The sequence below is a fragment of the Hyposmocoma kahamanoa genome, unplaced genomic scaffold (genome assembly GCF_003589595.1).
Source record: "Hyposmocoma kahamanoa isolate Upper Pololo Valley unplaced genomic scaffold, ASM358959v1 192, whole genome shotgun sequence".
NCBI classification, from domain to species: domain Eukaryota; kingdom Metazoa; phylum Arthropoda; class Insecta; order Lepidoptera; family Cosmopterigidae; genus Hyposmocoma; species Hyposmocoma kahamanoa.
In genome coordinates this window covers 2,509,983-2,536,944 of record NW_020653719.1, presented here as the reverse complement: position 1 = coordinate 2,536,944, position 26,962 = coordinate 2,509,983, and the positions used below count along the sequence as shown (strand labels likewise).

At 36.6% G+C, this 26,962-nt stretch overlaps 4 protein-coding genes across 4 annotated transcripts in view; 2 read left to right on the top strand and 2 right to left on the bottom strand.

Moving 5' to 3' along the window:
* Positions 1 to 16,418, bottom strand: part of LOC113226609 (ubiquinone biosynthesis monooxygenase COQ6, mitochondrial) — a 33,719-nt gene extending 17,301 nt beyond the window's left edge. Inside the window, exons 1-3 of the mRNA XM_026459310.1 lie at positions 16,297 to 16,418; positions 16,012 to 16,202; positions 13,169 to 13,420 (exon numbers count right to left, since the gene is read on the bottom strand). Coding sequence (XP_026315095.1) covers positions 13,169 to 13,420; positions 16,012 to 16,202; positions 16,297 to 16,399 — 546 coding nt within the window. The 5' untranslated portion in view covers positions 16,400 to 16,418. The remainder of the gene's footprint in view (positions 1 to 13,168; positions 13,421 to 16,011; positions 16,203 to 16,296) is intronic.
* On the top strand, positions 1,673 to 12,830 carry LOC113226607 (transient receptor potential channel pyrexia). Its single transcript, XM_026459307.1, has 15 exons — positions 1,673 to 1,741; positions 6,010 to 6,169; positions 6,397 to 6,619; positions 6,702 to 6,858; positions 6,926 to 7,060; positions 7,167 to 7,395; positions 7,487 to 7,732; positions 7,866 to 8,095; positions 8,183 to 8,321; positions 8,402 to 8,595; positions 8,677 to 8,713; positions 8,870 to 9,049; positions 9,601 to 9,896; positions 10,814 to 11,011; positions 11,275 to 12,830. The coding sequence occupies exons 1-15, from the start codon at positions 1,679 to 1,681 to the stop codon at positions 11,662 to 11,664; spliced, it is 2,877 nt and encodes a 958-aa protein (XP_026315092.1). The 5' UTR covers positions 1,673 to 1,678; the 3' UTR covers positions 11,665 to 12,830.
* An 862-nt stretch (positions 16,419 to 17,280) lies between the features above and the next one.
* LOC113226646 (protein FAM161A) lies at positions 17,281 to 22,046 on the top strand. The gene is made up of 6 exons (XM_026459364.1): positions 17,281 to 18,149; positions 18,226 to 18,390; positions 19,336 to 19,557; positions 20,165 to 20,444; positions 20,949 to 21,223; positions 21,628 to 22,046. Exons 1-6 carry the CDS (start codon positions 17,281 to 17,283, stop codon positions 21,998 to 22,000), a joined length of 2,184 nt encoding a protein of 727 aa, XP_026315149.1. The 3' UTR covers positions 22,001 to 22,046.
* Positions 22,047 to 24,994: 2,948 nt separating this feature from the next.
* The window catches only part of LOC113226596 (phenoloxidase-activating factor 1-like), an 11,748-nt gene continuing 9,780 nt past the window's right edge, over positions 24,995 to 26,962 (bottom strand). Inside the window, exon 8 of the mRNA XM_026459299.1 lies at positions 24,995 to 26,222. Coding sequence (XP_026315084.1) covers positions 26,070 to 26,222 — 153 coding nt within the window. The 3' untranslated portion in view covers positions 24,995 to 26,069. The remainder of the gene's footprint in view (positions 26,223 to 26,962) is intronic.

Below are 26,962 nucleotides of genomic sequence, written 5' to 3'. Positions count from 1 at the left end.
AAATATAAGAAACTACAAAATAAAAATATGTCTAACGATTTGTACATGATTAAAAGTTGAGTCCAAATAGGTTCTTTTTTTTTAAATTCCAACAAATTTCAATCATTTATGGGAAGTCCTTCAACACTCTTCAGTTGAATGCGTAAGATGGCTGTCAAAATCAAAAGGTCGGCTAGTGGGGCAAGTATCTTAGGGCATCGACTGTACTTCGTTAAAATACACTATGTATGACAACGATTTTACTCAGTTCTGTTTATAAAGCATTTTATACCCACTTTTCTTTTGATAATGTAAGCAAATGAGTGTGTGCCGTGTATTTTTACTAAAAACAAATGATGTCGACATACGTCGGTGTCTTATACGCTTATATAAAACTATATATATATATTCCTATAAAACGCCGGGATCGGGATATCTAAATCTACGAAATGTCGTTCATTTCGTAGATTTTTCAGGGGAGCATGTTTCAGGTTTTAACGAGTGTTTTGAAATATTTACGTTGTTTTAAAATTTAAGTTTCTTTTTAATTAAATTTAACCTTAAAATACATAAATATTTTAAAACAGTCGTTAAAAGCTTAAACTTGCTCCCCTGAAAAACACCGACGTATTGTCTGTTCAATGAAATCATCATGTTTGTTTTTCTAATAAATTTTAAATCTGACCTAATTTACTTCAAACGTCTGGAAAGTATTACTGGTTTGTTGATATAGTTTTATAATAAATTCGTCGCGTCACCATAAATCGGATTGCACGTTTTTCAATATCCGGTCATATTAAAATTAGATCACGGTAAACAGATATCTTTGTTGGCAAAGATTTAATTGTCTAGTAACCTATATAAAGATAAGAAATTATGTAATAAAAATATTTCTAATGATTAGTACCTGACTAAAAGTCGAAACATCCAGCAAATAAATTTAAAAAAATTGCAATTTGGACTCAGTACTAAGGTTTTAACGATTATTACACATAGGTAATGAAACTATTTTTTTGGATCTCTATCGCAGTGAGCCGTGACTATTAAAAAAACTCTGAAGTTGTTTCTATTGCTGGACGGTTTAAGAGCAATTTAGATACCTATTAAAAATAGAAAATCATAAATTGCTTATAGAAGTAAATTATTTAAATCAGATTTTAAATAATTTCACTAATAGCCCGTACAAAAATAAGAAAGTAACATCCTACATACATAGCCTTAGCTAATTTTAGTATGGGACTTTCTTTCAAATCGCTAAAAACAATATGTAAATACCAAATCAATGAAACAGATTTCTTTTGCGATTTCAAAAGTGGTGTCTTATAAAATTATGAGTACGTAGGATCCATATATCTTTATCCAAAGCTCAACTTACATTACCATGGAAGGGAATAATATAAAAATAATCATAAGGCATGTACTCATAGCCCCGCACTAGGGAAACCCTGTGTTGCGGGTGCCATGGACATTGGACACACACATATTACACCCAAACTCACGAGATAAATAGATGTAGGCCATTTCTTCCGGCCCGGGAATCGAACCCGGGACCTCTTTGCATGGTAGACCAGCATGGTATGTATCCATTCTGTAAATAGAGCCTTAATGTTCTTTTATTTTAAAATAGCATTTCAATCAGACAGACGACTTGTGATGATGTACAATAAGCACTGTTGTCGGTGGTAAATGTTCGGAAGTTATGATTTTGGAGGAACCAGTCATGTTCGAGTGTCAGTCATGTGCCGATGATACCATACAGCCGGTAAGTGACCTTAGACAAACAGATTTTTTTAAATAGTAATTGTTTTGAAAAAAATTAGGTTACTTTGTTTCTTCGTCTAGTAGGAACAGGTTAAAAGATCACTGGTTGATCAACACGAAAAACCTAATAAACTTTTTTTATAAAGAAAACTGACTTTAAAACTTTGCTATCCGCTTTCGCTGTGCTCTTGTGTTCCTTGAAGACCATTGAAGTCCTCGTCAAAACGAATAATTTGAGCCCAAATACAAGATAGCTGCTATACACTAATATGAGCAAGACAAGTATTTGGTGAAACCTACATAACTGTTGTCGATCACCACGGGACTCGTAAGAAGGCTCAAGACAACCCAAAGTCAATGACAGAGCTGTGCCCGGAGTTTTCCTGTGAGATCGAATCAGAAATGAGAATATCCGCACAAGAACCAAAGTAACCGACATAACTCAAAAAAATGCAAAACTTAAGGCGAGTCACAAGAGGAGAAGCGTGAAAAACTGTTTTTCTAAATCAAATGGTTTAGGTATTTACTATTAAATAACGGTCTTACAAAAAATATACGAGACATCTAAGGATATTGTCTAAAGAATTTGCTAATTTGTTACACGATAGGATGTACTTTATCCGATCATATAAAATCCTGAGAACAGGCTATAAAATAAAAGTCTAAGACGAATTATTTATGAATAAAATATCTAACTTTGTGCATAATTTTTATATGGAGATATTTAATCGTTTCTCAGCCGGCTGATTTCGGATTTCACCGGAAGCCCTATAGTTGTTAAATTCACATGAATCCCAAAATTTGCAAATTACCCAGCGGATTAACGACACGACGTGCGGCCGGTTGCCCCGTTAGTCACCATCGGGTACTTGTTGACGTCGGATCGGTGTCAAATTTTTCCGCCTGTTCTTATTTTACACCGCGCGGATTATGGGATGCGAGGGGCGACCCCAACACCTCACCCCTAAAATCCAGGCTCGCGTTGAAATACCTCGTCGTAAGTGGCAGTGGGTGGGGCACATTGCTCGCAGAACAGATAGCCGATGAGGCCAAAGAGTTCTCGAGTATCGACCCAGTGCGGGCAGACCACTCACAACTTGGACCGGTACTGGTTGCGGGAATCCGCTGGATGGAAGCGGCGCAGAACCGGCTGTTGTGGCGATCTATGGGGGAGGCTTACGTTCAGCCTTTCGGCTGAAATGATTACGCCTTCCTGTGTACAGTCAAGAGCACGTCAAGCTTGACACTTTGCATTTTGGACCGTTCTTATCGTAAGCGGCATAGAGTTGGATTTAAGTCTTAAGTGTCAAGCTTGACGTGCTCTTGACCCTGTACATCGGCTACCGGTCTCTTCCAGGAGGTAGCTAAGGATTAGCATTTGTTATTTTATTATACATATTCCGTTCTATAAACTAAAAGTCGGATATCAAAAGTGATTTAATAATCAAAAGCGTAGCGAGTGTTTATATCTATTTAAATTTACCTTGACTTACGAAGTTAAACGGTATTACATAACACATAAGGGCGTTCTCTACTCAAATTCATTATTTATATCGTTTCTTCATAACTTATCTGACATTCTGTTTGTATTATACACGGAGTACCTAGTAGAGAAACGCCTTTAGGACGTCTTTGATGATCGCAAGACGGAAAGTGTAGTGCAAACGCTCGACAGAAAGACGTACGTCTAAACAATGTCTGAAAAAGATCGTTAACGGTAAACAATAAGCATGTATTAATTTTAACTATTACAAGTAAGAATAAAAGGAACAGCGTGCACACTTAACATAAGCTGGAAGACAAAGGTTATCTCTTTTCTCAGAAAAGAGAAACCTTTTTTCTTTTCAGAATTGTAATTTTTTTCTTCTTAAAAATATCGTCACTACAGGAGTTGCAAATTTAAACTCTTTACCACCCTTCAAGCTCACTTGAATTGACTCTGTACCGACTACCTTTTCTTCGCAATTTACATATTATATGTATACCAGAAATTAAATTTAGTTCCTTTGCAGGACTCGAAAATGAATTTCAAGACTGTGGCTTTCCGTTCCCTACCAATCTACCTTAAAGTATGGACTCCTAGCCAAATGTTAAGATAATTTTTTTGTTTGAATGCGTACATAGAACAGCAATTTCATATTTTAACCCATATCATAAGTAGCCAAGAACCACTGTGTATATACTCATAGTACGTGGGTATTGGCAACAAAAAATTATATAGAAATAAAGACAGTAATTGAGTTATTAGTGAAGTAAAAAAAAAATGCCAGATAGGGCGCTAGACGAGATCTCACACTCAACGTTTCACAGCGAAAGTGTGGAATTAATTATTACAATTAGATTTTGTGTGGTTAGGTCCTAAAATATACATGAAAATTGTGTATGCAACAATAACAAGCTTCGTTTTCGATGAAGTCATGTAATACCGAAATTATTAGTCACACTATAGTTTCGCTTCAGGTGTATTCGAGACTTTGTTCACATTTCAAGGTAATTTCTGGGGCTATACTCGTAACTTCCACTGTTCAATTATGACGGGCTAATATTGGAAACGAAACAAGGCAAAATTGTTTACCTGGCAGGAACAGAGGAACGTGCGTATGGTATCGTTAACAGTTATGACATGTTTAATTTAAACGAAGAACCTAAAGCAAATACAGGCTAATTTCTTGAGATTCACCTGGCGTCAAGTATGTATGTAATACAAAATGGAAGATGTAATTAATGCATTTACATTGATTTGTGATAAAAGCAATGAAATGTAATTTTGTGAAGAATTGACAATGGACAAAGAATTGAATTTTAGTATTATATTTATATATTTATTGTATATTATATATAATATATCATATAGTATATTATATGTATACTGTATTATATTCATTTTAGTAGCAGTAGAGCTTCCTGAGAAAAAGTTCGTCTAGAGAAGTGGTGCCACCTTACCTACTTCTGCCGCCAAGCAGTAATGTCAACATTATTGTGTTCCGGTTTTGAAGGGTAAGGGTGCGTGCTGGTGAAATTACAGGCACATGGGACTTGTCAACTTATGTCACAGGGTGACGGGCGCAGTGGCAGTGCCCATCAGATCTTTGCGATTTAAAACTCTTGTGTGGCACAGTAACTGTTATGGACAGGCGTGTAGATTATCATCAGGCGCACGACTTGTTCGCCCCGTCACTTGATATTATAAAACTTAAAAAAATGGAAATTTCATTAACATAACTTATTCCAGTAGAGTAAGTCGTATACTTAGTCAACATTCCTGTATCCATGAAATATGCGATGCATATTGACGGTAACAATGCGAGCAAAATTGGATATGATGTAAATACCTAAAGCTTTGTTCGAATTGTAAACTCAACACATCGTAAAAACAGAGTGTGAGCTCGATCGGGAGATTATTTTTATATTACGCAATGTAATCTTAACCGGGTACTGACTGCATTTGAGTTGCTGATCGTGGGATTTAGAACGTAAACGTAACTATTACAAAAGCGGTAATTTAAACGACACGTGGGTAAAGAATAATAAAAAGAAAGTTACAAATTATATACATGTTTAATAGGGTAGAAATGTGAAGATTCTGGGAAAATCTCGACAATAATTGCGTGGGAGTGGATTCCCGCGATGGACGACATCACCGAAATTAGACATGATATTCCGTGAGAATGTCAATAAAATATGCACAAAAGAAAATAAAAACAAGTCCGTGAAAATGAACAAACATTCTAAAGGTTAACCGAGAGTCGAGTATTCCTATTTATAATCAAAGTTATGATTTCGTCGTCGTGTCAGGCGTGAGAAAAGAGCTTTCAGTTTTTAGTTAAGCGTGGTTGACGATAGACTCCCGCGCATCGCGACATGGGATCGAAAAATAAAAATGCAAATAAAAACAGCCACAAGAAGAAGGTCAATCCAATTTATTAGTGCCTTCATAGTTCGGGCAAAGCAATTTCATAAGCTATTGCGATTGTTATACTATAATTACACATCTGTGACAAAATTAGGTTTTGAGTAATATTTTCATTTCAATCAATTTTTCCTGATTATTTTAGACGATATTGAGTTTTTTTACGTGAAATATTCGCATAAGAGCACGTAAGTCTCCATAACTAACGTAGGCAAATGTTGTGCCGAGGGGTGTCGTTCAAATTTACCTAAAAAGTATCTTATCTAAATACTTATTAAATTATTTCATCGTGATACTTTCCGAGTAATTTCAATATATTTGTTCACTAAACGCTTTAATGCCTAACATTATTTTTATAGATCTTGCCAGGTGGCAATGCAAGATGGTGCGTTGGTCAACTAGAGGACGATGATTCTGATGATATTGAAGCCGGATACATATCTAGTGATGAGTCGGGACATGCTGCAGACCTAGCCGAGCGTCTGAGAGTCAAACCTTCTCGGGATATTTGGGAATTAGGTAATGCATATTAACAAAGCATAGTCAACCAATATACAGAACTAATTTAGGGATTCAACGGCTCCTTTCTTTTGTTGCAAAGCTACGTCTATACAATTTCTATTTAAATAAAGAGGAAAAGACTAGTAGAGGATTATACGACTCCTAGGCACATTGCGCATACATTTGAACGTAACAGATTTTTTAATACTTATTGAAAAACTTGTAAAGTAATTAATACCTTGCAGACGAAATTCAATACACATTACGCAAATTGCCACATGCAGATGAAATATCAGCATTAATAGAGGCAGGGCAATATGAAGAAGTGATATCACTGGCTTATAATACAGAGAGAGAAATTGGGGCTAGAACAGCAGCATTGTGGGCAAGTTGGATGGCTAGAAGTTCCTTGTTGGCAAAGTTATTAGAGTCGGGTGTTAATCCAAATTCATCTGATGACGTTGGCAGGTATAACTTCGTCGTTCGCGTTTAATACGATAAATAAGATCATGTAGCACTAAGGTTAAGAGTGCTTCATTATGGATTTCAGGACGTGTTTGCACCTAAGTTGTTTAGTTGGCAGTGAAGATTGTGTCACACTGTTATTAGAACATGGAGCTGACCCAAATAAGTGGGATTCGTCACACGATACCAAAGCTACACCCCTCCATTGCGCCGCGAGTGCTAAAAGCTTACCCTGTGTTAAGGTAAACAGGATACTAAAGATAAAAGTGTGACCTAAATATGGGGGATAATATTTTTGGCACCTTTCAGATGTTAATAGCTTATGGTGCTGATGTGAACGCACTTCTCAGTGAGCGCTCTCCGTTACATTATGCGGTTCTTAGCGACGCACCCGAAGTTGTCAAAGCTTTAATAGACGCAGGCGCATGTCCTGATACTCCACAGGTAAGATTATTTCGATTGTAGGTACTCGACAATGACTCAAACGCAATGAATATATCAACACATAAACGAATGCGTCAGTAATTCGTACAATTGTTATATTGCACAGGTGTACACGGAAACTCCTCTCCATGTAGCGGCATCCCTAGGTTTGGCCACATGCACAAAGCTTCTGCTCGATGCAGGTGCAGACGTCAGAGCTGCACTAGGAACGGGACGAGCTACAGCTCTCCACCTGGCAGCAGAAGATGGTCACGCGGAATGTGCCCGGTTACTTCTCAATCACGGAGCGCACATCGACTGTCTAAATTTTCGGGGACAAACGCCGCTTCATCTTGGTCAATGAATTTTGAAGCAAAGTGTACTATTATAATTGTAAACGTTGTCAAATTCTTATTTGCAATAATCCGGAATATGTCTTCTTTACAGCTGCTTTAGCGCAATCTGTGGAGGTGGTAGAACTACTAGTTGGAATGAATGCTGATGTACACTCACGAGATGTAGATGGTCGGACACCTCTACACGGCTCAATAGTGCGAGGTGCTCGGGCCTGCGATGTAGCACGACAGTTGCTCTCAGTGGGAGCCGACCCGAACGCTCCGGACAACTTTGGTTACACTCCTTTGCACATTGCTGCACTGAATGAGTTTTCTGCCTGCGTTCTTCTTTTGCTAGGTATAACCAATTTTTGTGATGCTATTATCAGGCTTAGGATTATGATTTTATATTATTGACACAAGATTCTAACACGGTGTATTCGTACTGCTTTAAGTTAATTGTTTCATAATGTTTTTTTTTTTAATTTCAGATTACGGTGGCGATGTGACACTACGCACTAACGGCGGTGTATCAGTTTTGTCATTCATCGTTAGACGGGTTCCAGACGTAATTCCGCGATATTTGCATAAATTCGATGATGCAGTGCACGTGAGCGAACACGAGTTGGGTGATGTTGATTGCGAACTGACTATTGATTTCAGACCATTAGTGCCATGTCTATCCCGTGGTGAAGCGGAGTTACTTCTAGCATTTATAGAGGTACAAACTACATTAAATTAATTTAATGGCCTTCCAAATATTATTATTGGAGATTATTTATGCTTTAATGGAACTATCTATATTTAGGTGGGACATAAAGACGTACTTAAGCATCCTGTTGCTGAGACGTTTCTTTTTTTGAAATGGAGAAGAATAAGGAAATTTTTTGTGTTGAGTTTCATTTATCATGCAGTATTCATAACTTTATTCAGCTTTTCTATTTTATGTAAGTATTTAATTACTCGGATTCTTGATCTAGTTATTTAATGGTTTCAATTTTAATTCATCTTTTTTTAAAATTTTCAGCAATATTTTTATGTCAAGACAACACATGTGAAGTGAAACCCTTCATAATACCCATTCAAGGTGTAATATTAATTCTAAACGTGTGTTTCTTAGCAAAAGAAATATTCCAATCTTGTCTGGATTGGTCTGCTTACATACGACAATGGGAAAATTGGTTGCAAATATTTATTATACTTGGAGTCTTCTTGTGCAGTGTAGGTATACGGAACACATGATACTTGATTCGCTTGATATTTCTCCTGCAATAGTTATACTTACTTTTTGATGTTTTTCAGATTCCAAAATGGGATTCGGATGAGAAATGTTCCGCAGGTGGGAATACTACTGACACGTAAAGGGCTTTAAATGCGATTTTGTTTAAGAACCATACTACGTAAATTTAATGATAATTACAGCTGAATTAATGAATCATAGATAGCATAAGTACTTTCTGAAAAGTATGCCCACTTAAAAATATATGACCTACAGCATTACAGATGCAGAATGCAACAAGTAACAATGAGATGTACCCTAAGGTAACATGCGGTCAAACCGCTCGCTGGCAACATGATGTAGCAACGGTTACCATATTCATAGCCTGGCTGGAGCTCATGATGATTCTCGGTCGCTTTCCTACATTTGGTCTCTACGTACAGATGTTTAACACCGGTTGGTTTTACATGGACGTTACAATATTTTTTTTATAAAATAAAATAAACGTTCTATTATACATAACTTTCTCAAATTGTGCTTCTACTAAATTATAATTGGTTATTTTTGTGTTCCCGTATGCAACAAAACCAAAATCTTTTACGATTAAAAAACTAGTATTTTGTAGTCAATATTATATTATGATAAATAGACTACAAGACATTTTGAATATCCTTATAGTAGAACCGAGTTGACTTCTCGTACGCGTTCAAGGGTGAAGATAAGCAAATTGTTTATGTACACATTTAAGAATAATTCAATATTTTAAAGGAAATTCAAACGGCCATTTTGAATTTAAGAAAACAAACAGAATTAATCTGTGTCGTAATGTTGACGGGACATTGGCGCTGAAAAACCACATTGAATATACCTAACATATAAAATAATATCTTGGTGATGATTTTTCTTTCCACAAATCCACAATGCGCGTAGCAAGTACTACGTTGGTATGGATTTGTGGAATAAAATTTAATAGACTCGAAACATGTAATTTTTTACTTTTCTTTCAGTGACAGTAAATTTTTCAAAGTTTCTGCTTGCGTACAGCTGTCTCTTAGTAGCTTTCGGTTTAGCATTCAGCGTGTTATTCAGTAATTATCCAGCTTTTCACATACCTGAGGTTCTGGTCAAGACTGTCATGATGATGTCAGGAGAATTAGAATACGAGGATATATTCTACAACAACACAGACGAACATCCAATACAATATCCCTTGACGGCATATGTGATGTTCCTGATTTTTGCATTGCTTGTCACTGTTATTCTGACTAATTTGTTGGTCGGTTTGGCTGTTAGCGATATTCAGGTAAATTTAATATTGTATTGTAATTGTAAATATCTCGAATGTTTTTTTTCGACTCGTATTCTTTCTAATAATGTCTAATTAAAAGTAGCCAAATTGTGAAACATATTCAATCAATAACTTTTAACTGCCTCTGTGGCCGAACGGTTACCATGCCGGACTGCCACGCAGAGGTCCCAGGTTCGATTCCCGGGCCGGGAGAAATGTTTGTATGGCCTAGATTTATTTCTCTCGTGAGTTTGGGTGTAATTTGTGGTTGTCTATGTGTCCATGGCAACCGCGACACAGGGTTTCCCTAGTGCGGCTATGTTGAGTGTGTGCGTTATTATTATTTTTATTTTAATCTCTCGCCTCTCCCAAGGCCTAAAAGACTAATTTTGAATTTTTAAATGGGAGAGGCGGTATTTCCCGGCTATGGCACAGTCTGCCGGGGTCAGGGACTCAGGTCCAAGAATCGGCGAACAATACGTGCCGTATCGAGCAGGACCACCTTCTGCATTTGTGCTGGAAGCGACACGCCACAGAAATCCAACAGCCTCAAGCTGTTAGAAAGGCTGACTGGAATTAACCCATTTGCGGACAAAACAATTGGGATTATTTCAGTGGAGGCCACATCCCACATGTCGGTGATCTCGTGCGCCAGGTCGAGATACTTCCGGCGTTTCTCGGTGTCAGCTTTCACGAGACCCTCGTTATTATTATTATTATTATTATTATTATTAATAGTTTTCAATGTTAAAACTTGAAACAGTCAATTCTAGCTTCGTGTGATCAGCTATAAAATTGTATAACCCATTACTGCAGTCGGAATGAATGGCAGAGTACAAATCAGGTTTCTTTACTGCTATACATTTAAGGTCATTTACAATTAGAAAAAAATGTCATCCCAATAATATTCAATAAAAGAAAAAAATTTACAGGCACTGCAAGAAAGTGCGGGACTAGACAGACTGGTGCGGCAAACTCAGTTAGTGGCCCATCTTGAGAGTATGCTCTTCAGTCCTTTGCTGAGATGCGCACCGAACCAACTGATCGCAGTACTGCGATGGGGAGCTTTACTGACTGCTTCCCACACACGCACGTTGAATATTCGTCCTAACGACCCGCGGGAAAATAGGGTATGTCTCAAAATCTCTATCAGGGACATCAATTGACCAAACAGCTATAGGAGTAACCGGACCTACATCAGCTTAACAATTTCCTTCAAAAATGTCAATATAATACTTTATTCTCCTTTTTGATATAAGTACGTTCAACATAATTAATGAATTTGTTAAATAACACTCCGCAGGTAATTATGATTTCAATTCTGGCCGTTATATACATACATGTAAAAACACCTTAGATTTTACTTGAATATTTTAATTTTCACTAATTCCAGCTCCCCAAAGACCTGATAGCATCAGTTTACAAAATGGTATGCAGTCGAAAAAATACGAAGAGCAGCATTCGCAAAAACAATAATTACGAATTACGATTGAAGTGCAAAGATGAAGAAGGTGGTCAAAAGCAACAGCTAATTAAACGAAAAAGCAATTTATATGATAGATATTCGACGGAGAGTCAAAAAAAGGTGGAGAGGAGAAAAAGGACTACATCAGGCAACAACAGACCAGTATCTTTAAACATTGGTGCTATTCAAGAAATCTGCATGGTTGATATAAAGACTCAATTGATGGATTTGACAAAGAAAATCAACAGATTGGTTGAGACTACAGAGGCTAGATTAAATGCTATCGAAAGTAAATTAAATATAGTGCAGCCTACTTAAATAGGGCAACCAACTTAATAAAAAAATTATCACATTTTATTCTCATCCTTTAATAGAGCCAGGCTTCTGTCGGTGTAGCCTCCTCTATAAATTAGAATGGCAGCTAGCTTCGTTTAGGCAGAGTACAGAGGAAATAATTACTTCCCCATACAACATACGGGTAGTCAATGGAACTATTTTACTGATACCTCGGGAAAAGGAAAGCGTAAAGGTCAATTTCATAATAAATGAGTCATTGATGTAGTTGGATTAAATTTTTAAGCTCTATCCATCTGTTTAGTCAAAGAAATACATTTCATCAAAAAATGACATTTTTAAGTACTACCACAGCCATTGACCTTTTTTTGACAGGTCAATGATTATGGCTATAAAAACTAAAAAGTGTTTTAGTTAGTATGAACCAAAACATTTATGAAGATATTTGATTTTTATGTATTATGAGCAAAATCTGAGGAGCACCGCCACTGCGCCCGTCACCTTGAGACATAAGTTGACAGCCCCATGTACTGTAATTTCATCAGCAACCTTACCCTACAAAACCGGATCTCAGCAATGTTCACGTTATTATTTAATGGCAGAAATAGGCAAGATGACAGAACTTCCCTGGAAAAACTCTTTCACAAGGAGGTCTACTGCTATTAAAATATATATTCTTTCACTCGCCTTGCAAACGTTGTACTTTGGCTTTTACTTCTTTTCTTCCCTGTCTACAATTGTATGGATAACAACACTAAATTAAATTCAAGTTGTTTTCCAGCTGAAATATAATTGATTTTTCTGTCATACTCTTTACCCCATATCCTACACCATTGTAAATACATATTTTTCTTACGTAAACAGATGCCTACTCCTAATATGCATTTATAAAAAAATTGTGCCAATTGTACCAGCTTTTTGTACCCAATACCATGAGTATATACAGTAATATAATAAACATAATATGTACATTGTGATGTTGTAGTTTTGAATTTAAATGATAAATGTTTATATCGAGTTCTTAGGTTTTCGCGATACACGGTTTTCGATATACGCGACTTAAATCCGGAAAAATAGTTTCATTTCCTATGATAAATGTTTCTTTATGTATAGGTTACAGTGTATACTTTATACACCACCTTCATTTTTACTACTGAATTTTAACTTACGTCTTTTTTTATGGTGCCAAGTGGCAGGACGAACAAGTTGTGCACCTGGTGGTAAGTGATATGCCTATCCGTAATAGTTGCAGCCCATTCAGAGTTTAAAAATCCCAAATATCTGAGAGGCACTGCTACTACGCCGTCACCCTGAGACAAGTTGAGAAGTCCCTTGTGCTTGTAATTTCACCAGCACCCTTAAACACCGAAACGCATGAATGCACACATTATTGCTTGGCGGCAGAAATGGATACGGTGGTACATGGCAATATTTCCGCATTGCAGGAGTTATTTTGTGGCATTTGCCATTGTATTTTTAAAGAAATCCCTTTAACCTCGAAAGCATAAATAAAGTGATCAAAACTTACCAAAAGTTTACAGGCATAGACATCTCCATTGCTCATCTTGACCAAACTCTCTGGATCATTACCACTATTATCTCTCCTAAGCAATTGATATTCTGCAATTTTAGCACCATACACTACATCAACATTGTTTGTGGATAGTTCTTGATTTATTGCATTTAGTAAAAGATCATTTTCTACTATGTAGGCCAAATCATCATCGAAGACTTCTGAACTACTGAAGGATATTAAAGCATCAGAGCAGGCATCCCATACCTAAAAGAATGTGGTCATATTAGTGTAATTTATATATGGGATAAGTAAATGTCTGTCCTCCTTGTCATAACTAACGCATTTGTATTTCGGTAATTTTCAAGATATTGGCACCTAAGGATTTATCTATCATATAGTCCATCTTTTTTGAAGACACATTAAAATGACATGTAGGGTTGCCAGTTTTTGTAAAATTTTAAATAGATAAGTCAATTAAATTTTTATTGAATTGATATTCAATTATTTTTTGTGAAATTACTCCACTAGTTTGTTATAATTATTAATACAAAGATCGAACACTCAGAAAAAATTCCTTCGATCCGGTAGGATTCGTACCGACGTCTTCTTGCATACCGTGCCAGACGCTATACCAACTAAGCCACGGAACGAACCAACGGACCTCCACGAATTTTTCTATGTGCTTGGGTCGTGTCTTTGTACTTGGTTTTTCAACGACTTTTTAGTCGTAGCGCCATCTATGAGAAATCTAGATAAGTCAAGCTATCCAAACAGGCTGTCTTACTCATTACAAGACATACTCTTATGACCTCCTGTTTTTAGCTGCCAATGATATGTTTTCCTCATGGAGCGCAGAGTGGAGCAAAAGTAAACTCACTAAGGGTAAATATTTCGCCGACATCCAAACAAGTATCCCCAAAAACCCTTGGTTCTTTTTCCATAACGGATTTAGTAAGACTGTTACTACTACAGTACGCTGACTTCGAATTGTCATGCCTGCATCTCGGTCCATCTGGCAAAACTTAGAATACGGGATATCTCAATTTGTGATTGCGGCCTGGGTGAAGGCACCCCAGACCACATATTTTTCAGCTGCCCTACCAGAACTTGTTCTATTTATGATAATCTTCCACCTTCTATTCCTCGTCCCATAAATTTCAAGTTTCTGTTATATGTTTTTACAAATACCCTCTTAGAATTAATAACTGATTTTATTATTACTAACAAACTTAAATTATAAAATTAAATATTTGTAACGGTGATGGTACATTGTATTGTTCTGTATTGTTCCAGAAGCCGGAATAGACTAAAGAGCAGTGTTAATTAACTAAACACCTAAAAAACGAAAGTGTAACTCCCATGACTGACATGAAATTGGCAAAATCATATATCAATAGAAATCAATAGAATAGAAATAGATAAGTCATGGCTGTCAATAGTTTTATCAATAGAATAGTTTTGTCAAAGAAGATATTATAATTTTGCCAAAAATTACTGAATTGTGAATGTTATGACTGAATGATTGGTAATTGCATTACAGCCTTCTTTATTCTTATTTTGACAGTTGGCCTACTAGTATCCAGATCAATTTTTATTCAGATGCATTTTAACAAAAATAGCCAGATTGAATTACCTATATTGAATAAAAATAAAAATTTTGAAGTTTGTCTCCTCTTTGTATGTTTCACAAACATAGTTCTAACACAGTGTATGTATATATAAGTATGAACTTAGTTAAAAATGTAACCTGTGCTCAGTAATTGGATGAATAATGAGCCAAGGATGACTCACATGACACAAGTTCAGCTGTGATCAATATAATATTCAGTCAATAGTCAATTGAATCAATCACTAGCTGTTCGTAACAACACTTTTGCGCAATGAACTGTTATTTTACTCCGTCTTCAAAAAAGACAGACTATAATAAAATGTCAATTATGCTGATTTTGCTTAACAATAAAACAAACTAAATAAGATATTAAAAAACTGATTAAAGCGGAGTTGTAAGTTTCCTTTCACAGATCCTAGATATGTTAATAACTCAATTTTGCTAAAAAATGTTGATATAGTTAGTTATAACAAGGTGGATATGTACATTTCAATACTGTTTGAAAATAAACTAATAAAGAGAATGAATTAATTTGTATGGTTAATCAATAAACAGTTTGATAACAAAGTAACATACTACACATGCTTAATGAACACAATGAATTGAGCTACATTAAATGGATGAAATTGACTACACACAGCAGGTTGACCCAAATGTTGCCACTCAAGTGATTAAGCTAATTCGTTGGAAAAGGTAGGTGCCAAACCTTCGGTCTCCTACAGCGCATTTACTAGGGATTCTACTTTGAAGATTCTAGTGATTTAGATTTTTTATCTGTCTACCACATTTCCCAAAGTGGTCCCTACCATCCCCGAGTGAGCGCTAAATGTCCAGAGGGAGCCACCACATTTGAAAAAAAAAACCTTAATTATCTATATAAACTACTCTACAAATACATTTTTTTTTCATTGTGGTTTTTTGTGTTAAGGTATAAAAAATATGTGTTTTCAATTATTTTATGTGGTGGTGGGCATTGATTTTATCTTGCCTAAGTGGGCTGGTGAGCCCACAAACTTCAAGCTGGAGCAATTTGTGCATTCACCTGTCACATGTCATAGAGACATGGTGTGTGTAACACTTTTGGTAAACAGTTTATCATAATTTTTTTTTTAATGGTGGACGACAACACAGCTGCACATTAAACATTGTTTAGCTCTAGGACACATGACAGGTCAGTAAAGTAATAATCATTACATTTATGTTTTCCATTACATTGTTGCTTAAGTCAAGTAAGTAATATACTAACTTGCATATACCTAACGGGTTGTAAACGTGCGTTCTCCACATGTCTCCATACATTCAGAGAGTTCATCAAAGACTTTGTGTTTTGATTGAGAGCCACGACTCGGTTGCTGTATTCGGTATTTAAATGAAACTCCTGTTTCGTGTTGCCTTCCAATAGCAACACTTTCAGTTTACTAAGCAACGGATTTTTACCTAAAAACATTCCACAAATATATTACATGTAGAGGTTATTGCGATATTAAGGCCAAATGTAATATTTCGAAACAATAGTCCAAATTATACATACCCAAAGCACAGGCCAATGTACATCCAACCATACCACCGCCGGCAACAATAATGTCGTATTTTGCTTTAATTTTTTCATCTTCTATCGTATTCGATACGTGCATCGATGAGAATGCTCTAATGCCCTTTACTCGTGATATAATCACATAACTGCGCTGCAGACCCTTTGTTAACAACATTTCAATAATTTTTTTAACACTAAATTAAGTGTTTTATTTAAAATTGCGTTTATTTTATTTTGTCGTTTGGTAAAAATCACTTCACTTCACTTTTTATTTTTATGGCTCCATCAATATGAGAACTGATGATTTTGCCAATGTCACAGTTGAAAGAAAAAAAAACGAAACAAAAAAAAAATTTTCGCTAAGCTCTAATAGGACATTAACCGGTGTTGGTAAGTTGGACTACGGGAGTACTCAGTTGAGAATGTAAAACAAAACAGCAAAACAGTATTTATAAATATATGTTATTTAAGTGGATAAATTTACATAGAGTAACAATATGGGGGGAGAACACTAAAGTTAAGAGGTTGTTTATGTTAACGGGGCGGGGGAATTTTGGAGAAAGTAAGTTATAAAGTGGAACAGCAATATTAGGACAATTGAAAAAAATGTGTTCCAAGGTACCGTCTTCTAGGCCGCACTCGCACAGAGAGTGATCTCGAACTCTGATTTTACGCAAAAATACAGGTGTGCAAACATGGCCTAAGCGCAAACGAATAATAGTGGAAGTGATGTTTTTAGGCAAATCGCGACGTTTAAAAAACCAGGGTTTAGTGGGTACAATTTATAAATTGTCTTGAAATAAAGTTTAACGACCTATATTTGTAACTCCACATCTCACAATGAAACATTTGCTTTACAATTGCACTGTAAGCACGATTGTTATGTTACCACGACAACGTGCCGAACAACATGTAAGTGTCTGTTAGTACCTAAATATTCCATGAAGCATTTACAATGGTTGTGCACACTATCAAGTCGTAATGACCCACAACTGCAGTGTATTTAAAAACGCTTGTTTAAAGGTACCAGTTGACCCGTTCACTAAAATGCCGAAAACTGCATATGAGCGCAAAGATAAAGCTGTCAAAGAGCAAAGTTCTATTGATTCTGTTTCTACAACATATTCTGTGTCTACAGCAGACATTGATGCCGAAAAGCTTAAGGATTTTTACCGCAGTATACCGGATTACAATGACATTAACCACTTACCAGAAGACCAGTTTTACTCGACACTGAAATCATTGAGAGAAAAAAAGCAAATCATGTTTCGTGTTGCCGTGGAACACATCGACGAATGTGATAAACATGGGAAACCCATCGAAAGCATATTAGTTAAAACAAGTATTAGAGATAAAGCGGCGAAGTGCAGAACTAACTCGACATTGAGAAATAAATATTCAGCTCAAAATAAAGACAATGGTGCAGAAAGGCTTAAAAGCGATTCAGGAAAAATGTCAAGTGACCCCGTACTTTCGTCGACAAAGGTCATAGGTGCAACTTCTAAGAAACATTCACGCAAAATTGCAGGGTCCACAGACACCAATAAATACGTTGAAGATAATTTCAAATTAACTCCAGAAATAACGTCGCTAAGCAAAGAAAATGTTAGAACTGATCGGCCGAAGCGAATCCAATCGGCTTGTTCCATATCATGGAGCGACGCAAAGATAGAAAAAACGGACATCGATCATAAGTTTGACGAGTTCTTCGACGGTAGAAAATACACGACTACTTCAAAAGATAATTTTAAAACACAGAGCATGCCTTCAAGTCCATTAAGGCTACAACGATCTCCAATTCGGAGACGAAAAAGTATGACTATACCTAAGCCGTTTAAAATGACTGAGAGGTGGGACAACTGAATTGAAAGCAACTTAAGGTGTAAGACTCTATGACATAGATAAATAACCAGCTTTGATTTGTAGAGATGAAGATGAACGCTTAGTAAACGAACTTCGTAGTCTGCGCAAATCGTTTTCTGATGACATGCTGCATCAAAAACTGGAGAGACGCCAGTTCAAAGCGAATCCTGTGCCCATTGAGTCTCGGATTCCCCTCTATGACAAGATCCTCGAGGACCAGGCCATGAGGTTCCCTAGCACAACACACACGCACTGTAGGCTTCGTTTTAGTTTACACTTTTTCTTTTGTAAAATTAGATTTGTAAAAAAAAGATAGTTGAAAGGCTGGCAAGTTAGATTGGATTCATTGTATTAAATAATTTCTTCTAATTACGTCTCAAACAAAGTCAATTGGGGGGCTATTATTTTAGCATACTAAAGTGTCTAAGTTGTCAGCCTTACCAAATCATCATTATTCATTGGGAAATCAATTGGTCATCTTTTACTTTATTAATTTGTAGATGTTGATTCACATAGTAGATTTACACATAATTATAATGCATTCCAGCCACTATAGCAAACTTAATAACCAATAATCTGTGCACCGAAACTAATTTCAGTCCGCCATTAATTAGTTAATTGAAGCATAGCTGTATAGGTATTTCACTAGGTACGTAATTTCTGATATTGAGAAAAATGTCTAAAAAGGGTCTTGAAGATTAGGTAGAGAGTTTCAGTGATTGTGGAAGTGTATCATTTCCTTTTTTTACCATTTTTAGTTCCCTATGTTTTTAATTCCCTTAAAAAGTCGTATGTGTGGTGGGATTATTACCTAAATCTTACTAATGCAAATGCAAGTACATAATAACAATCTATGGGTCGTATTCCAGAACTCTACTCAATGCTCAAGTCAGGACTTGAGTATTGCAGTGAGCACTGAAAATCATACTCAAGTCCTTGCCATTAGGGTCGTATTTCCAGTGCTTGAAATCATACTCAAGTCTGCTCAAATCCTGACTTGAGCATTGAGTACAGTTCTGGAATACGACCCTATGACTTCAAAGGTTACATAATTAAGTTGTGTCAATGTCATTCGACTTTACATGACTATAATATTTTCTTAAAATCTTTTAATACTACTTATTTTTATACTATTTAGATCCTATTATCTGAATTAAGTAAAATTCAAAACAGGAGAGCAATTACCAAGATGAACAGTGAAGCTGAACTACGAGCTCAGATGAAGCCTTTTAGCTTTACAAAACGAGAGGAAAAAGGTCTGAGCACCGTGTGCGACAGAGCCCTCACCGTCCTTCCAAAAGGCAAAAAGAAGAAACGTTTCAAGGCCAGACCTTTTCCGAAAAATTTATTCTCCAATTATTTTTATGATAAAATGAAAGAAGATGAATTCTTTCGGTAAGTACGTTTGGACAGAAATCGAAAACACGCACGCACGCACGCACGCACGCACGCACGCACACACACACACACACACACACACACACACACACACACACACACACACACACACACACACACACACACACACACACACACACACGCACACACACACACACGCGCGCACACGCACGCGCGCACACGCACGCGCACACACACACACTCACACACACACACACACACACACACACACACACACACACACACACACACACACACACACACACACACACACCGTCCACATTTTTGGGGTAAGCATATCTAATGAGAAGCATTACATACTGATTGATGCTTTTGTGGTGTTGTAATATACATATACTAAATTATATCGCTACATAGAATTATTATCTGTGCCGCTACGTATGTACATATATATTGCCGCTGTTTGTAGTTTTGCGGTCAGTTACAAATATATAATAGTCAGTAACAAACATTGCATCAATTCTTTTTACCACATATTATATAAACAAGGTTATTATTATTGAATTAGATCATATTTTATGTTTCATTTATTTCCTGAGTTTCATTTTAATATTTCGGAACAGACCAAAACATCTTCTTTCAGGAGTATGAACAGACGCATCCGAGCTGAAGAGATGCTTCGCACAGCTAAAATGCCAGGCACGATGGCAATACGTGACCGGAGTCGGCTTTCAACCCCTGCAGCTCATAGCGACTTGCCTATAGATCCATCTCCTATTGTCCCTTCCCCTACGTCATCTGATAAACATCGATCTCCCAGCCCACGTAAAGGGAAGAGGCGCGATAAGGCTCCTAAAGAAGAGTTTATCACGACCAGTCCCCAACCTTTTAGGTTTAGCACTGCTGATAGAGCTGCTAAGAAGGTAAGTGGTCCCACGTTTTCTTATACACTTAAGAGTCTATACTACCTGTAATGGTTGATTCCGCATAACAGTGAAAGTGTTAAATCAATCACTTTGGAAAAAATATATAGTAAAATTGAGGTTATGCACTGATTACTATACTGCGTGAAAACACGGTAGGTACCTAAAAATGTTCACGATGGAAAAAAAGGCTTTAATTCGAAATTTTACAAGAAAACCGCTGTATTTAATAGGTACGGTATTTTACATATACCTACCAACGATTTTTTTAATATCAACTGAGATAAATAGAACACGTATAAGTAGGATACATTTATTTCAAATCGCTTTAATTTCGTTTGTAAACAAAATAAATTCTGAAATAAAGTCAGTGTCCTAGCCGCTCAACCTATGCAAAACGAACTGTATTAATATGGGAATTGATTAAATTGATTCTAGCTGAGGTGGTGTCGACTCTTAATAGCAGACAATTCCATTCAGATTTGTACTTTGGATTTATTTCAGATGGCAGATATAACAAGAAAAATTTATCAAGAAAGTAAGAGTTCAGACAGTACAGGATTGAGAGATCCTGGAAGTCGTGTATATTCTGCCATGGAACTACGAGCAGCAGCATCAGGGAGGTCTAATCTAGCTGCCTTGTTAAGGGCTGAAGCAGTAAGGAGAAGGTTTGAATTGGAACAGACCAGAAGGTTGGATGAGCAACAACGAAGAGCGGAACTTCGACACAGAGATCGCCTTCTGCGCTCTAAGCCTGCATGGCATCTTGTGAAAAACAAGTTAGAATTATTGATCCCTATTATTATATTAATGTGGTTATATTATAAAAACGTATGCTTATTCGCCAGTTCATGATTTGCATAAAGTCGATACCTACTCTGCCCTCCTTGTCATTAATAACAACAATGGTATTTTGGTAAATTTCGAGATATTGGCCCCTATAAAGTTTTTTTTCTTTGAAAAATGTCAATTACGTTGATTTTGTTTAAGAATAAAACTGAAACTAAATAAGATAAAAAAACCGCTAACTCAATTTCGCAAAAGATATCGATTACGTTGTTTATTATAAGGACAGTAGTACTTTTGTGACTCAGTACCTATCTACTCAACCGATATCAGTAAATTATTGTATTTAAGAGTGTCACGCTGTGGTGTAGTTTGTGTCAACAATTCCTTATTGCAGTCACGAAGAAGACATCGCGATGCGGTTACAAACGAGACGAGATGAAGAAAGAATGCGGCGTGAAGAGTTTCTTCATGAAATGGAACTCATGTATAGCAGAGTCCAGCAACAACCAATGCTCTTTGAGAGGTATTATGCACCTCGCTCTCATTCAGCACCAATGGATTCCTTACAACTATCACCACGGAAAACAAAGAAACGCAGCTCTAGGAAAAACTACCTCTTTAACAGCCCTAACCAATCCCGAAAGGTGTCAATAAATGATACTGCAGAAGCTTTTAACGGAGATGTAGCTGAATACCTGAATAGAATTGAAAATGACGATTTGTCTGATTCAGAAGTAGGCATTGATACTGGTAGAGGAAAATTGTAAATCTCGAAATGTGTTTGGACGTACCATATTAGTTTAATATAATAAAACGTAATATAAGTATCCTCATTGGCGGATACGTAAAATGCATACAATAAAAGTATTGTAAATGACATTCTAACAAAAATATTTATGAAATACGTAAGCTTTTTATATTTGAGACTGGTTCAAAATTAAAAAAAAAATGTAGTGTCCTGTGAGTTGCTTCAGTGCTTGTATCATGTTGAAAGCTCTAGTCAGTCACACTGGCGCCAGAGTCGAAGCGTCGCGACGCGTCATGTTTTTCGCCTACAGCATATTCATCTTTATTTTCCCATAATTAAGGTACAAATGTGTGTTATGCAATTACGGATTCTCGCGTCGACCGCCGTCCGCTTCGCCTTTTTGTAGTTGAAAACGACGCGACGCGACGCTTCGACTCTGCGCCTGTGTGAGTTGAGCCTATGCTTCAGTAATAATTTATAATGGTTAACTTTTTTTTTAAATAAAAACCAACCTCAAAAGTTCGTGGAATTACAGATGACTGAGTGTCGTATTCCAGAACTCTACTCAATGCTCAAGTCAGGATTTCAGTATTGCAGTGAACACTGAAAATCATACTCAAGGCCTTGCCCTTAGGGTCGTATTTCCAGTGCTTGATATCATACTCAAGTCTGCTCCCTTAGAGATTAAACAGATGGTTTGCTAAGTTTTATTGAAATTGGTTACCGGAAAATCCCCTAGTTTGTCACCCCGAGGTGGAATATTTTCTTCAAATTTTAATGGGATCAATTACTAGTATTTATGTGGTCTGTGGGACCAATACTGAGGTACCCTCTTTCCAACAAAAAAGTATCATAATATAAATAAATAAGTATCAAGTATCATCAAATCGGTTCACAAATAAGTAGTCGCGTAACATACACACACAAAAAAAAACAAACGAATTGAGAACCTCCTCCTTCTTTTGAAGTCGGTTGAAGAGACATTAAATATTTCTATAACTAAAACAATAGGTGGAACAATAATCTGTTAAATTTGAAAAAGAGTATTAACAATCGATAAAACAAGAAGGATTTTTTTCTTTCAAAGGTGTATTATCAATTATCTTCTCGTGTCTTATTGCCGATTCTAATCGATTCCGCAAAGGTCTGATGAGGGTATTTATATAAGATCATGCGGTATTGTCCCATCTATACATCATCGCTATTCTGAGGTCCGCAATCGTTGTGGGGACTGCATTTCACACAAAATGTAGTTATTATTGCTTTTTTTAAATTGTCCCACATATACTCAATTGGACTAAGTCGTGACTGCGTGCTGGCCAGTTAATAATGTGTGTCACAACCTCGGTCAAATGTTATGAAATCTGTCCAATATACCTTAGATGTAAGTTTGAGCCTATAAACATATACTCATCAGTAAACAGTAATACGGGAGTCATTGCCACTGAACAAGTCACTGCTGTTCAGTCAAACTTTCGTATTCACGTGCAAACATTAAGCGAGCTTACTTGAGCTGCAGAATAATAAGTTATTATAATTAAAGTGGCGTCCAGCCTCTATGGATGATCAGCGGATTGAGAGATTACTAGACTGACAGGAATTCGAAATTAGACCGACTTTCTTTTGGACAAAAAACGACGACTGACCTACCTTTCTTTTGACCAAGGACGACGAGGGCAGTCCTGACTAAACTGGACTAAACCTCTGACGCGAGCAGACGACTTTTCGTGACTAATTTATACAGACAATAAAAACTGATAATTTGAGATACAGCCGCCAGTCAGGTATCAATAATAATAAATGGGTGTACCCTTAGAATAATAACGCATAGAATGATAGTTTCATATCAAACGAACTGTCACAAGTGAGGCAAAAGTCAAATTCATGTAGGCTAGTTTTAGTAGTAGGTTAATTTTCGGCTTTAGTGAATATTTATATAAAAATACAAGTTGAAACGCGTTACTTCCTTGTGGAATGTGATGTTAGTATCTATTTTAAGTTTGTCTGACGTATTTTTACACTCATTTACCGCACATTTCGTCATTTTTAGCTAAAATTCTTGATCTGTCCGCGTTGCAAGTTGACCTTGAGCACTGAAGGCCCGCCCGCTCGTGTAGGCCCTTTTGGCGCGCTTCAATTTGCCTCACTTAGCGTGTGCGGACTAGGTTTCTATGCGTTATTATTCTAAGGGTGTACCTTTGATTTTGCAATAATTTCGTTTTGAGGCACACTTTTTTATGTAAATATCAAACAATACAATTTAGGAACATTTATTTGGTACGAAATTCGCCTGGATTCGTTAGGACACACCCGCCATTCCGATTCTCACCAACTTTGAACCATTTGTTGATCTGAACCAGGTGATATCAGGTTCATTCGGCCTTCTTCTAAAATGGTTCATGCAACTATGGCTACAACCACGTACTTCATTCTACTCTTGTTTCATGTCATGATGTTAAAAAAGATTACGCAAAAAACGTACCCGTACCCTGTCATCACGAGGGGTGGTTACTGGTGTTCTGACGCTAAAACTTTAAAGAATGTGCCTCCTTAAACCTTACCTTACACGTTTCGTGACTTATATCGTCTTTGCTTTAAATCTAAAAAGTTAGCAAACTTGTTTTATATTTTTGTTCACAAGTCGTCTTGTACTTTGATACAATTCATGTGTCCGTCAGTGAAATATTATTCTTAGGGTGTTTGCGCATTACGTCCTATTCGTATCAGTTCCGAATCCGAGAAATGACGGTCCGAAATATCATAGGGTTCATTTTATCTCCAGGTGTACAAGCGATATTCGTATTTTCTTGTATTCGAATCGGACTTAGTGCACAAGCGACATCCGAAGCGGATCCGATTTTTCTGGATTTGTATAGTCTCGGATTCGGAACGAATGCGGATCGGATGCAGTGCCCAAACGCGCTAAGACTAATGATTATAGTCCGTGTGGAAATAAAATAAAAGAGTACCTTTAAACAAATAGTTTTACTAATTCCTCTACTATATACATCTTTGCAGTTTTTATGTTGATAAACAAGAAAAACATTACGTAAAGAAAGAAACAATGTCAGCGCTATGAATACCACATTAATATCAAGGTTTAAGTGATTATTGTAAGGTACATAGTAACACTTGCTTACATAAAGCTGTATTTAATGTCATGAATAGATCAGAATATTAAAAAGTACTACCATAACGTAATAAGACAAGTAATCCAACTCCTGCCTTATCGGCGCGCCAATGCCTACACGTCCCTCGGAACGTAGGGTTGTCACATTATTATTGTAGTTGTATGTCCTTACAGTTTATAAAAGTAATTTGAAAAAAGACGGTATTCATCACAGTATTCTCTTTTAACCTTTGTCAAATGCAATACTTCACTTGCATATTGATATTTTTATATTAGCATCGCGGAATGGTATCTAGATTATGGAAGTGTGATTATGAAATAGAAATGAAAACCATAAACTTAACAATATACACGCGTATTATTCTGATCTGATCTGATGTCATTTTATCAACACAGCTTACAAGCTTCAAGTCTATAATGCGTGAGACCACTCGCGCGCGCTGTGCAATTATAGCGCACCGCGAAATTATGCAAATGTGTGCGTCCATACCTAACCGCGCATGTACACTTACAAGCCGCGCTGTTACGTTTGTATGGAATTTCAGTACTTGTCTTATTATTCTTATTATACTACGGTACTACTCTACACACGCTGACTGTAAGCGTAGCATAAATAGATATCATCTAGCCTACGTAACGTCATTATTTTATTTATTCACAAACCGTTGATTTGGCACACAACTTGCCATAGGTTTTCTCAAGTAGTATAAGTGTGAGATTTATCTCGCTAACACTATATCTCGGTCACTCGATCACTTTGGGTAGTTAGATCGAACTGTCGAACTATCCGATTTGTTTCCTCAACATTGTAAAATTTTCAACCTTACGTGCTTTCGAATGTTTTCATATTCATTTAAAAAGTAATCGCGATAAAGTTGAAATTCTTAAGTTTTGAGGTAATAACTACTATAGATGATAGTACGTTCATCTTATGAACTATTTTCTTTACAAATAGATCTTAATGTTCGAACTTCGCAATATTGTCTAGAATCCATTTAAGAAAATATCCTACTGATGCATATACCCCTGGTTTTTTGTTTCCACATAATGTAGGTCCGAATGACACCACACCCACGATGAAATGTTTTGGGCCATCAGGGGTGTCGTATATCTGGAAAATTCATCATGCTATCATTCAAGTTGTTAAAAGTTGATACACAGTTGATGGACAGGCGTGTCGCTTACCATCAGGGGCCCGACTTGTTCGTCCTCTCACTTAGTATCATAAAAAAACAATTCGCAAGTCGTAAACAGCCGCCAAAGAGATCGATCAGCATAATAAGACAATTATAGTAACTACATACAAACGTAGCAGCGCGGCTTGTATGTGTTGTTGTTGATGCGCAATGGGTGTGGCACGTACATGCGCAATATCGCATATAATGAAAGGTGCATGGAAAGACCAGCGATATGCAACGCGAATGTACGTGTCCGTACACGGCACGCAACAGTCGCGCACACATTCAAGCCACGCTGCAACGTTTGTATGAAAGTTACCATATTTGTCTTATTTTACAATAAAATTAGTATAATAATTTTCGAGAAAATGCGATATTATCTAAGTAATAATGACATCCAATGTTCTCAAGTGTACGATTTGGTAGGTAGATTTTAGTAGGTAGGTAACTTAATGATGCACAATTTTGCTTCGTTTATCAATTTCAATGTCTCATTATTTTAGTTATAATCTCAATAATATGGGATAAGCTCGCCTTTGTACAATAACGTTTTAATTCTTTGTTAAAAATTTGTTTTGTTGAACAATAAAGTGTTTACATACATACATATACGCCTGTCACATCTGTGTCATATGTGACAGGCATATATCTATATATATATATATATATATAT